General features: G+C 44.1%; 1 protein-coding gene across 2 annotated transcripts in view; it reads right to left on the minus strand.

Annotated features, from left to right (window-relative positions):
* LOC123757466 (uncharacterized) overlaps positions 1 to 13700 on the minus strand; it is a 68523-nt gene that overhangs the window by 22659 nt on the left and 32164 nt on the right. For both annotated transcript variants that reach the window (XM_069327274.1, XM_045741111.2), the window contains exons 10-14: positions 12391 to 12465; positions 12076 to 12213; positions 5999 to 6077; positions 4158 to 4519; positions 2703 to 2821 (exon numbers count right to left, since the gene is read on the minus strand). In XM_069327274.1, the coding sequence (XP_069183375.1) occupies positions 2703 to 2821; positions 4158 to 4519; positions 5999 to 6077; positions 12076 to 12213; positions 12391 to 12465 (773 nt within the window). The remainder of the gene's footprint in view (positions 1 to 2702; positions 2822 to 4157; positions 4520 to 5998; positions 6078 to 12075; positions 12214 to 12390; positions 12466 to 13700) is intronic.

A 13700-nucleotide genomic window follows, 5' to 3' on the forward strand; every position in this document is an offset into this window, starting at 1 on the left:
TGTGCACACTACATTATTAAAACAGTTAACACTGAAAAGCATCACTGAAAGTACTCAGAGTATGGGTAACGATGTGTATCAGTGCTATACCGACGGCTCTGTAGAAGAAGGTGGACGATGTACCGGATGTGCATGTAACATATTTGAACAATCTTCTCTCGTATATACAGCAATGAAGCGCGTCAATGACTGGGCAAGTACAACTCAAACCGGCTTGCAGGCATATACCTTGTCACTGAATTTTTAAAAGACAAAGGCAGTGGACTTATATACTGTGACTCGCAGAGTGCACTCCTGGCATTGAACGCACATAGTAGTGACACCCAGAAAATAGTCAGTGATATTCGAATGAATGTTTTAGCTGCCAAAGAAAATAGATTTGAGATTAAATTCCTATGGATACCATCACATGTTGGCATCTCAAGGCATGACACTGTTGATATGCTTGCTAAGACAGCCTGCAGAAAACCAGTGGTAGAAATTGATATGGGTGTTTCATTAGCAGTGACAAAGAGAATACTTAAACAAATATCTAATGAAAATCTCACCGACCTAACAAATTCTCAAAGACCTGAAAGTTGTAGCATTAAATGTTATGATAGATATCGTGAGGAGACATTCACATATGGGACTAATAGAACAAGAACCCGGCAATGTGATGTTATAGTGGCCAGAATATGCCTGGGATATAGACGTATCTGGCAGCTTTCTCAAAACCCAAATGTCGAGTACACAATGTGTCAACTTTGTGAAAGAGAAAACATGCACTCTCTTGAACATTATATTGTAGAATGTCCCATATTGACTGACTTTCGCCCTCCTGGGCTAAGGTATGCTGAACTCTGTAGTTACTATATGAGTACTGGAACACTTGATGATATATTGGACTTGTATCCAAAATTGACCATGTAATATATCAATCATACAATGTATGTATGTGATGTAACTATATAACCTGAGCTTGTAAAAGCACCTTCATCACCTTCAGTGATTAAGTGCTTAATTGCACACTAGTTTCTTTATCAGCTACCTCACCCTGTCAGGGTAAATGAGACAAATGTATGTGAATGCATGTGTGTGTGTATATATGTATGTATATATGTATGTATATGTGTGTGTGTATGTATATGTATGGGTATAAAGTATATATGGAAGCTGATCAGAATTACATTTCACCTTTGTGAATGTACATTAATGACACTATGTAAAAGACACATCTAACACTTATGTAGGAGAAGAGTCACAATAACGTGGCTGAAGTATGTTGACCAAACCACACACTAGAAATTGAAGGGACGACGACGTTTCGGTCCGTCCTGGACCATTCTCAAGTCGATTGTGTATTTACAGTGTTTACAGTATTCTCAAGTCGATTGACAATCGACTTGAGAATGGTCCAGGACGGACCGAAACGTCGTCGACCCTTCAATTTCTAGTGTGTGGTCTGGTCAACTTTATGTAGGACATACGTAAATCTGTGTATCTATGTATTTACGTATGTAGGTTAGCTTAGCATTTTAAAAGCACCGAATCACCTTCTGTGGTTGAGTGTTCAATAAACCCTTGAACTATATGTTTAACACTTCTCTAACCCTGTCCATGGAGGACAGAAGAAAATGTATATATGCTGATTAGCATTGTAAATGTCTGGCCACGTCTGTGGTAGAAAATAATAATACAAAAAAAAATGACTATAACCCACGGGAGACATCTCCCGTCTTGTACGGGCTCGCCATAGCCCGTGCTTCTTGGAACTTGTTCCGAGTAGCTGAATCTATAACAACAACAACATCTCCCGTCACGCAGGGTGCAGTCGCACCTCCACAGATCTCCAGAATCAGCTCTTGATACTGGTAATGGCTCAAAAGGGCCACCACTTACGGGCTATTCATGCCCGTGCCACCTTTTGGGTGGCTTAATCTTCATCAATCAATCGACTATAACCCACAGAAATCACGCGTGAAGCATCAAATGAACAAATCGTAGCGTCTGGGATCCTCTGGGACGTAAGTTCGAATCCTCGTCACAGCCCTTTGTGAATTTGTTCATTTACTATGACTATAAACTGGGGTAAGTTCAGCGTCAGGAAAGCTCTGGGTAAATACCGGTTTGGAAACAGGGGGGGGGGGGGGTTGATTTATGGAACTCTATAGCTATCGGGGTGACATAATTGACCCCCCGGGAGCTGTGGATTGTTTCAAGCGTAGGTTAGACAGGTATATATATGGATCAGTCTGGGTGGATGTAAATATGAGTCACGTGGTGTTCCCCCACATCCGGTGATGTCAGCGATGGTTCAATTACTCACTTCCCTCAGCGTTCCTCACCTCGTCGAGACGATAGTAATGCTATCTACCCAGATAGCATCTAAGACTTCTGGATAGCATGTAACCCATAATTTGATCCCTATTCTATAAACGCACCAAACCAACCCAATATAACCAAACCTAACCTTATGAAACCTAACCAAACCTACCTGACCGAACCCTAACTTAACCCAACCTAACCTACCTGACCAAACCCTAACTTAACCTAACCTAACTTGACCTAATCTGACCTAACCTCACCTCACCAGACTTAACCTAACGCAAATAACATGTTATCTTTGACATACGGCGAGGCTGAGGCGTGACGTGCCCGTGGCGCCATAATACTGGTGGCGGGACAAGGGCGCTACAGAGCCTATATAGTGGTGGACTCACCGTGACAGTCTTGGGAGAGGTTGTGGTGACCGAGACAATAGGTGACCTCTAGGTACTCCACCACCCCGGCCCAGTCATCACACTCCAGCGTCCACTGGACTCTAGCTGTCGTCTCAGACCTGTCAATGAATGTTTTAGCTGCTAAGGAAGACATATTTGAAATTCAATTCCTATGGATACCATCACATGTTGGCATCTCAAGGCATGGCACTGTTGATTTGCTTGCAAAGACAGTCTGTAGAAAACCAGTAGTGAAAATTGATTTGGGTGTTTGTGAAACTTGATATGAAACTTTGTGAAAGTGTCCAATACACCAGGTGTCAACTTTGGGAAAGTGTCCAATACACCAGGTGTCAACTTTGGGAAAGTGTCCAATACACCAGGTGTCAACTTTGTGAAAGTGTCCAATACACCAGGTGTCAACTTTGTGAAAGTGTCCAATACACCAGGTGTCAACTTTGTGAAAGTGTCCAATACACCAGGTGTCAACTTTGTGAAAGTGTCCAATACACCATGTGTCAACTTTGTGAAAGAGAAAACCCTTACTCCCTAATTGAACATTATATTGTAGAATGTCCCATATTGACTGACTTTCACCCCCCCCCCCTGGGCTAAGGTATGCTGAACTCTGTAAATACTATCTGAATACTGGAACACTTGATGATATATTGGACTTGTACCCAAGATTAATTATGTAATACATCTGGTATACAATGTTTGTGATGTAACTATAACCTGAGCTTGTAAAAGCATCTTAATCACCGTCAGCGGTTAAGTCCTTAACAACATGCTAGTTAAGATAGCAGCAACATGATAGCAGCAACATGATAGCAGCAACATGATAGCAGCAACATGATAGCAGCTATCTTACCCTGTCAAAGTACGAGACATAAATGCATGTGTATATAGGATATGTGGATGCTGGCCAGAACTGCATTTCACCTTTGTAAACGCACATTAATGACACTATGTAAAAAAAGACGCCTTGAACACCGTTTATATAGTAAATATGTATATTTATGTTTCTAGGTTAGAAGAGCATTTTAAAAGCCCTACAATCAATCACAGATTGTTCAATAAATCACTGAACTATATGTATAACAGATCTCTCAGCCTGTCCATGGAGGACAGAAGAAAATGTAAATATGCTGGTTAGCATTGTAAATGTGTGGCCACGTCTGTGGTAGAAAATAATAACAAAACACACACACACATTCCCACGGACCCTTCCCTACCCCCCCCCTCTCTATTGCTCTTGTACAGGTATACCATACACAGGGAAGGTATACCATACACAGGGAAGGTATACCATACACAGGGAAGGTATACCATACACAGGGAAGGTATACCGCATACACGAGAACCATCACTATGTCATAACGTTATCAAACCAAATTGTTAAACACTGTAAACCAGTTATAAACATTATTAATAATTAGAAGTTTTTATATTTACACATCTACGGGGGATGTGAGGGTGGGCGGGCGGTGGGCGGTGGTGTAGGCCCTGGGGGTGGAACACCTGTCCCAGGACATCCCGCTGGACACGGCAGAGTAAGTGTCCCAGGACACACCGCTGGACACGGCAGAGTAAGTGTCCCAGGACACACCGCTGGACACGGCAGAGTAAGTGTCCCAGGACACACCGCTGGACACGGCAGAGTAAGTGTCCCAGGACATCCCGCTGGACACGTTCGTCCCACGCTCCGTAGACACGGCAAACCTCACGCCCGTGTCCTCCACCACCGTCAGGTTAAACTCCTCCAGAGTGATGTTGATGGCTGTCACCCCGCCCACTGTCAGCCAGTACAGGTCGGCCTGCAGGGGGTGGACACATTAGGTCAGTACAGGTCAGCCTGCCAGGGGGTGGACACAGTAGGTCAGTACAGGTTAGTGGAAGGCAGGTGTCCAATGTGCGAGGCCCGTCTCCAACATTTGAGGCAAATGTCCAACGATATATTTACTGTTTCATATATTTACTCAGTACAGTGTTTACAGTAAGTAGCAAGCAGGACATATACATGTCCATCTCTCCTCCACACAGAGACCAGTTCCACTACATATAGTGAGTTGGGGTATTGTGCACTCAGCCGCAGAACTGTAGAGCACAGTGGGGGTGTAACGCCACTATAATGGAACACCACTATAATGGAACACCACTATAATGGAACACCACTATAATGGAACACCACTATAATGGAACACCACTATAATGGAACACCACTATAATGGAACACCACTATAATGGAACACCACTATAATGGATACTAAACTAATAATGTGTAAACACTACTTATCCTGAGTATCACTTCCTAAGGTGCACTTGGTAACACTGTTATTGAGCACTGTAATATGAGCTGACATATGATGGTTACACCGGAACCAAAGGTACACTGCCAAACAAGGAAATGCTACACAGGATTAAATACGCTGCCACCATCTGCCTTGACCATTGAGACTATATCAAGCAACGAGGCAAGAAACATTGCTTGACTTGGAGAGTACTTTCTATGACTGTTATTAATTATGAGAGGGTTGTCAGCCACTATATCCAAAAGGCTAAGAGGATTCAACAATTGACACAGACGGGAAATTTAACATGAGTTTATTGAGAACAAAATTATGTCAATCACCACTTATAAATCCTACTCTAACACTGGCAAAAATTTAAGAAATTTGGACATGGAACAAAACCTCAGAGATCACACACATTACCTTAAGACCTCTGTCTCTCCCTGGCTGAGATGTTCTTCACAGACCCGCTCTCGATCCTGGTGTCCCGCACTCTCCTCCTAAATCTCTACAGGACCAATATATATACCCCAAAAGGGGGGAGGGGAGATTTACTGTTGCTACCTAGATCAGAAATGCTAGGGGGGGTCGGGCCACATGTGCACAAACACTTAAAAAATATTTCAATTAAGCTTGTTTGACATTCACCATACACTCTTCAAGAGAGGAGTTATTAATTACGTGTGTGACCGACCTCTGACCTGGCCAAAAGGGGGAGATCCAAGGATGTTTACACATAAGAATCTGGAGTCTAATTCCCTTGCAATGTTTGACAAGAGTATCATGAAATATTACATACTTGAAACTATGCTGACTAAGACTAACCCAGGAATTTTTTAATCAACATACAAGATAATCCGGAGGTCATCTGGGCTGACCTCTTGGAGAAGGCTTCCCTGGGTGTGAACTCTAAGGGGGGGGGGAGGTCATGGGTGTTACAGCTGGGGTACTGGGCGCTCAATACCGTATGGTATATTAGTGGTTTGAGCGCGAGGTGGCGCTCACCTTACAGGGCAGCTTGGTATCTAGGCCGTCCATACACACGTACACGGTGTACGTCGAGGTGTTGTCACTGCTGCTCCACCTGTGGATAGTACACCCAAGTTAGTTGGCTGTACACACACATGCACACACACACATGGTTGTTAGAGTTTAACCCAACCAAATGTAATGTAATGAAGATAGGTGTAGGGAGCAGGAGGCCAGATACAAAGTATCATCTGGGAGAGGAAATTCTTCAGGAGCCAGAGAAAGAAAAAGACTTGGGGGTTGATATCATGCCAGACCTGTCTCCTGCAGCACATATCAAGCGGATAACATCAGCGGCATATGCCAGGCTGGCCAACATACGAACGGCATTCAGAAACTTGTGTAAAGAATCATTCAGAACTTTGTATACCACATATGTCAGGCCAATCCTGGAGTATGCAGCCCCAGCATGGAGTCCATATCTAGTCAAGGATAAGACTAAACTGGAAAAGGTTGAAAGGTTTACCACCAGACTAGTACCCGAGCCGATAGGTATGAGCTACGAGGAGAGACTACGGGAATTAAACCTCACTTCGCTGGAAGACAGAAGAGTTAGGGGGGACATGATCACCACATTCAAGATTCTGAAGGGAAGTGATAGGGTAGATAAAGACAGGCTATTTTACACAAGGGGAACACGCACAAGGGGACACAGGTGGAAACAGAGTGCCCAAATGAGCCACAGAGATATTAGAAAGAACTTTTTTAGTGTCAGAGTGGTTGACAAATGGAATGCATTAGGAAGTGATGTGGTGGAGGCTGACTCCATACACAGTTTCAAGTGTAGATATGATAGAGCCCAATAGGTTCAGGAACCTGTACACCTGTTGATTGACGGTTGAGAGGCGGGACCAAAGAGCCAGAGCTCAACCCCCGCAAGCACAACTAGGTGAGCACACACACCCTCCACATACAGCCAACCACAACAAGTTCGTCTCCTTCACCCTCCAATACTGACCCTCCTTCCCTCCCCCTGTGTATCCTCATTCTCTCATTTATTGATTTTTAGTTATTTATGTATACAAGAGTTGTTACATTCTTGTACAGCCACCAGCACGCACAGCGTCTCGGGCAAGTCCTCAATCAAATTCAAATTAAAAAAAAAAATCAAAATATCCTAAGTTTTTATCCAAATCCTAAGTTTCCCCGGAATACGACCCGCCAAATCGTTTAATAACCAGGTACCCATTCACTGCTGGGTGAACAGAGGCTACAGTTAAGGATTGGCACCCGGTCAATCCTCCTCGGCCAGGATACGAACCCAGACCAAAGCATACACGAAGTGCCGGGTGAGTGTTTTATCACAGCGCCACAGAACTGTATAAGTCCCCTCATTTCTCTCTCCCTCTCCCTTTTCTCTCCCCAGCTCTTCTCTGTCTATGTCCTCCATCTCGTACTCTCTTCCCCTCACCCCTCCCTGCACCCACCAATCTCCCTTCCCCTCTCATCTCTCATCTCCCTCCACCTTCCCCTTATATCTTCCTCTCCCTCTGCATTCCCCCTTACCATCCCTCTCTCTCTCTCTCTCTATCTCCCTCCTCACTCTCTCTTCACCTCTCTGATCCTTGTAGTCTAACACTAACCCTTCATACCAAAAAAAGTGATCAAGCGTGATGGTAGGACAACAGAACACAGGTGTAGGAGAGGGACAGGGCGAGACACACATGGAGATGATCGCTCGTGCATTGAGGGAAATCATTGGGGAATTGAAAGACATGAGGAGAACCCTAATTAAACTACAGATGGAACTAAGTGAAGCGCAGGGGATAAAAAGCCTAAAACAAAAAGCCCTCCACGGACTCAGGCCCAGGCAACCAACCCCCAGGTAGCAGGGAATATAGCAATGGCAGGGGACCTCTACAAAGGGTGCCACCTTTCCTGAAATGCTGAGGAAGAGCCCAGAAGCCATGTCCACAGTCAAGGAAGTTGCAATGAAAACAGTAACTTCATGGGCAGCAGCAAGATGCACAAGTCAGCTAATGGAAAGGAAAAGAGCTGTAGTCGTGGTGGGTATTAAGGTACAAGAAGGTTCCAGGCAGGAAGAGTGGAAGGCTAAGGACAAAGCTGTAGTGTCAGGAATACTGAAGGAGATACAAATGGAAGGGGCTGAGAAATGAATAAAGAAGGGTTTCCGGCTTGGCCATTACAACAAAGACAAAAACCGATTGATGAAGGTAGCATTCAGGAAGGCGGCCACCAATGAGGACATTCTAGTAAAGATCAAACTGCAATATGTAAGGAAATACAGAAATATACCAAAAGGATATCTTGGGGTAACATATCCAAGGAAGGGATCGGAAAGGAAAAGGCTAAGTTATGAAGAAGAAAATATGACAAGATGAGGAATTTCCTAATGGGAATACCATAGGAAACAGAACTCAGAAAAGACTGTACAAGATATGATGAACTATGTCACCTAGAAGTGTCAGGAAGTTGCAAACAGGTTTATCAGGGCCCAAAAGGAGATAACGAAAAGCAACAGAAGAAACCATGGTTCAGTCAGGAATGTAAAGTAGCGAAGCAACTGAGTACAAGAACATGATGAAACTACAGGAACAACAGAACACCAGAGAGCAGGGAAAGATACCAGAGGGCCAGAAATGAGTACCTCAGAGTGAGGAGAGAAGCAGAGAGGCAGTATGAAAATGACATCGCGAGTAAAGCCAAGACCCAACCAAAACTGCTCCACAGCCACATCAGGAGGAAAACATCAGTGAAGGAACAAGTGATGAAACTGAGAAAAGGGGTGAACGTATACAGGGAGAACGACAAAGTGTGGACAACTCAACAAGAGATTTCAGGACGTCTTCACAATAGAGCAAGAAGAAGCCCCTGTACTAAGAGAGGAGATGAGAAACCAAGCAACCGTGGAGGAATTTGAGTTCACCAGTGATGAGGTCAAAAGGAATCTGTTGGAGCTGAATGTGACAAAGGCTGGTGGGCCTGACAAAATCTCACCATGGATACTAAAAGAGGGTGTAGAAGCACTAAGTGTGCCACTCTCTATGGTGTATAACAGGTCACTGGAAAAAGAAGACCTGCCAGAAAGCTGGAAGACAGCTAACGTAGTCGCAATATACAAGAAGAGTGACAGGCAAGAGGCGCTGAACTACAGGCCAGTTTTCCTAACTTGTACTCCATGCAAGGAGATGGAGAAGATCGTGAGGAAAAGGCTTGTAGAACATCTGGAGGGAAATAGCTTTGTAACATACCACGAACATGGGTTAAGGGATGGTAAATCGTGTCTGACAGGCTTAACAGAATTCTATGATCAGGCGACAAAATTTAGGCAAGAAAGAAAAGGGTGGGCAGACTGCATTTTCTTAGACTGTCAGAAAGCCTTTGACATAGTACCCAATAAAAGGCTGTTGCAAAGGTTGGAGCAACAGGCAGGAGTAAAAGGTAAGGTGCTCTAGTGGATAAGGGAGTATCTAAGCAACAGGAAACAGCGAGTAACGGTGAGGGGGGAGACATCAGAGTGGAGAGATATCACCAGCGGGGTCCCACAGGGCTCTGTACTTGGACCCATCCTGTTTCTGATATATGTAAATGATCTTCCAGAAGGATTGGACTCATTCCTCTCAATGTTTGAATTATGAGAAGACTCCAGACAGATGAAGATAGAAAGAGACTACGGACGACCTGGACAAACTAGAGGAATGGTCTAGAAAATGGCTATTAAAGTTTAACCGAAGAAAGTGTAAATTAATGAAATTAGGCGAAGGGAGCAGAAGGCTGAACACAAGGTACCATCTGGGAGGTGAAATCCTGCAAGAGTCAAATAGAGAGAAAGATCTGGGGGTTGATATCACACCGAACCTGTCCCCAGAAGCCCACATCAAAAGGATATCATCAGTGGCATATGCTAGATTGGCCAATATAAGAACTCCCTTTTGAAACTTGTGTAAGGAATCATTCAGGACTTTGTATACCACTTACGTCAGACCAATCCTGGAGTATGCAGCTCCAGCCAGGATCCCATATTAAGTTAAACACAAGGCAAAGTTAGAGAAGATTCAGAGGTATGCCACCAGACTAGTCCCAGAACTGAGAGGTATGAGCTACGATGAAAGGCTACGGGAGCTAACCTCACGTCCCTGGAAGACAGAAGAGTAAGGGGGAGACATGATCACCTCCTACAAAATTCTCAGAGGAATTGACAGGATGGACAAAGACAAACTATTTAGCAAGGAGTTGAACACGAAGAAGGGAACACAGCTGGGAACTTAGTACCCAAATGAGCCACAGAGACATTAAAAAGAATTTTTTCAGTGTCAGAGTAGTTAACAAATGGAATGCATTAGGCAGTGATGTGGTGGAGGCTGACTCCATACACAGTTTTAAATGTAGATATGATAGAGCCCAGTAGGCTCAGGAATCTGTACACCAGTTGATTGACAGTTGAGAGGCGGGACCAAAGAGCCAAAGCTCAACCCCCGCAAGCACAACTAGGTGAGTACACACACACACACACACTGGGAAGACGGGACACCACGAGCTTAGCTCTCATCCTGTAACTACACTTAGATAATTACTTAGGTAATTACACAGTAATGGCTTCCTCCACCAAACATGCCTGCCAAGTACACAATTAAATCACGCTAATGTGATCCATGATCTAAAACCGTTGGTATACTCTCTAAAATAAGATATTATGGTCCTAACTCTGCTCTCCTCTCAGTATATTATGCACTAATCTACCCCTATCTTAATTATGGTATCTGTGCATGGGGGTCTACCACTGCAAACCACCTTAAGCCCATCATCACACAGCAAAAATGTGCTATCAGAATAATAACAAACTCTGCTGTCAGACAACACTCAGCTCCCTTGTTTAAATCCCTAAACTTGCTAAATATTAACTCTCTCCACACATTCTCTTGTGTCAACTACATTTACAAAACCCTGTTCTTAAAAGGAAACCATGCTCTGAAACTCTCCCTGGACAGATGTAATAGGACCCATTATCACCACACCAAAAATAAATATCTCCTTGATATCCCCAGAGTCAAACTTAATCTGTGTAAACACTCTATGCAAATTAAGGGACCTAGTCTATGGAACTCACTCCCTAATGAATTGAAAAACTGTCAAACTTTTGCCTCATTTAAAAACAAAAACAAAAAGTACCTAATTTCATCTTCTTAGTTTCCTACACTGAGCTTTAAATTTGCTCTGTATCTAGTGTTACCCAATCTCCCAACCTTTATGTACTTAACCCAAACAACTTTATCATTGTGTTCATTGCTGTCTTCTTTTATTTGCTAGCCATATGCTGTATTGTGCCTGCTAAGTTTTGTTAAACTACCATTCAAGCTGTCATTGCAATCAATCTGAGCTTCCTATGTGCTTAATATACCTTCAATTTTCTCTCATCTTTTATTTTTTTTTCTTGCTTTGTAACTTACCATTTTTTTTTATAAATTTTGCAAGTATTTACCTACTTAAAATTTTCTTAGATTAAGGACCTGCCCGAAACGCTGCGCGTACTAGTGGCTTTACAAGACTGTAATTACTATGCTGTGTATCCTCACAATCCCAATGTACCTTCTGGTATATAAATAAATAAATAAATAAATAAATGTAGACGATCTTGGCGCGATGAGGCGGACTCCACAACGGCTCAATAGAACCATGCTGTGTGCAGCCTAGGCAGGCGCGGGTCTCTGATTCCAGGCCCAGAATTCACCAATCACATTTACATTTACCCATCTATTTACAAAACCTATATATCTTTTCTCAGTTATGGCGGCTGTGTTTACATTCATTAAACAGTTTATAAGCGCTGAAGCACTACGAGGTTGTTTACAACAATAATAACCTTGCCTTGAAGCCCACAAACTATTTTAATGAATACAAAACTGGCAGGACTCAGGAAAGATGCACAGGTTTCGCAATTGGTTGCATAAATTCTTGATTAATCCCAGCCCCCAGGCTCTTAATTAAAGACATATATGGAAATAATAACTCGTCTTGGGTTCGAAAATTAAAACTTTCCTTGTTACCATGATAATTCCTTTATTGTTCAAATTAACGTCAGAAAAGAGGCGTACCTGAGTTCATACTGTTGTTGTCTGTGGAGGACGACGACGGGCAGGACGGGGTCGTCCGGCAGGTCGTTGTCCGCCCCCACCACCACCCACGACCCTTCCTGGCTCCTGCCCTCGCTGTTCTGGGACACCACCTCCAGCCTGTAACACATTGTTTGTTACAGCTACCTCCTGCAGCCTGTACCACTACCACCTCCAGCCTGTAACACATTGTTTGTTACAGCTACCTCCTGCAGCCTGTACCACTACCACCTCCAGCCTGTAATACCATTACATTGTTAGAAGTCTGATCTATAGGGAAGGCTGGTGAGGACTGACCTGTAAGGAAGGCTGGTGGACAGGTTGGTGAAGGTAGCGTAGGGCTCCGTCACGTTCACAGTTGCCACTGACGCCCTGCAACAACCACAACTGTTAGTTATACCTCCACACCTGTCCTGGCACAACCACATGTGTCCTGGTACAGTCACACCTGTTCTGGTACAGCCACACATGTCCTGGTACAGCCACACCTGTCCTGGCACAACCACATGTGTCCTGGTACAGCCACACCTGTTCTGGTACAGCCACACATGTCCTGGTACAGCCACATGTGTCCTGGTACAGCCACACCTGTCCTGGTACAGCCACACATGTCCTGGTACAGCCACATGTGTCCTGGTACAGTCACACCTGTCCTGGTACAGCCACACATGTCCTGGTACAGCCACACCTGTCCTGGTACAGCCACATGTGTCCTGGTACAGCCACACCTGTCCTGGTACAACCACATGTGTCCTGGTACAACCACATGTGTCCTGGTACAGCCACATGTGTCCTGGTACAGCCACACATATCCTGGTACAGCCACACATGTCCTGGTACAGCCACACATGTCCTGGTACAGCCACACATGTCCTGGTACAGCCACACATGTCCTGGCACAACCACACCTGTCCTGGTACAGTCACACCTGTCCTGGTACAGCCACATGTGTCCTGGTACAGCCACACCTGTCCTGGTACAGCCACACATGTCCTGGTACAGCCACATGTGTCCTGGTACAGCCACACCTGTCCTGGCACAACCACACCTGTCCTGGTACAGCCACATGTGTCCTGGTACAGTCACACCTGTCCTGGTACAGCCACATGTGTCCTGGTACAGCCACACCTACAAAAACGCCTCCAGATTTCTAGCTCCATTTACGGGCTCACCATAGCCCGTGCTACATGGACATTTCGTTCTGAGTAGCTAAATCTTAAACAACAACAACATTCTAGTTCCTGCCATTGCGTTGCTCTACAACAAGTCACTTGAACTCCAAACCTTTCCAGATATTCTAAAAAAAACGAGAGTATCCCAAGTCCATAAATGTGGTGATCTCACTGATGTCAACAACTTCAGACCTAAATCAGTTCTGCCAAACTAGTCAAAAATATTTGAAAAACTAATCTATAAGCAGCTTTACTCTTATCTAGACAAACACAATATACTTAGCTTTTTTCACTATGGTTTCAGACTCAAAGAAAGCACTAACGATGCACTTATTAGTATGATTAACTTGATACATATATAGCACTTGATAAAAATGAGTTCCCTGTTGGGTTACTTGTTGACCTACGTAAGGCTTTTGACACTCAACCACCGAA

This window comes from Procambarus clarkii, chromosome 19 (assembly GCF_040958095.1).
Source record: "Procambarus clarkii isolate CNS0578487 chromosome 19, FALCON_Pclarkii_2.0, whole genome shotgun sequence".
NCBI classification, from domain to species: domain Eukaryota; kingdom Metazoa; phylum Arthropoda; class Malacostraca; order Decapoda; family Cambaridae; genus Procambarus; species Procambarus clarkii.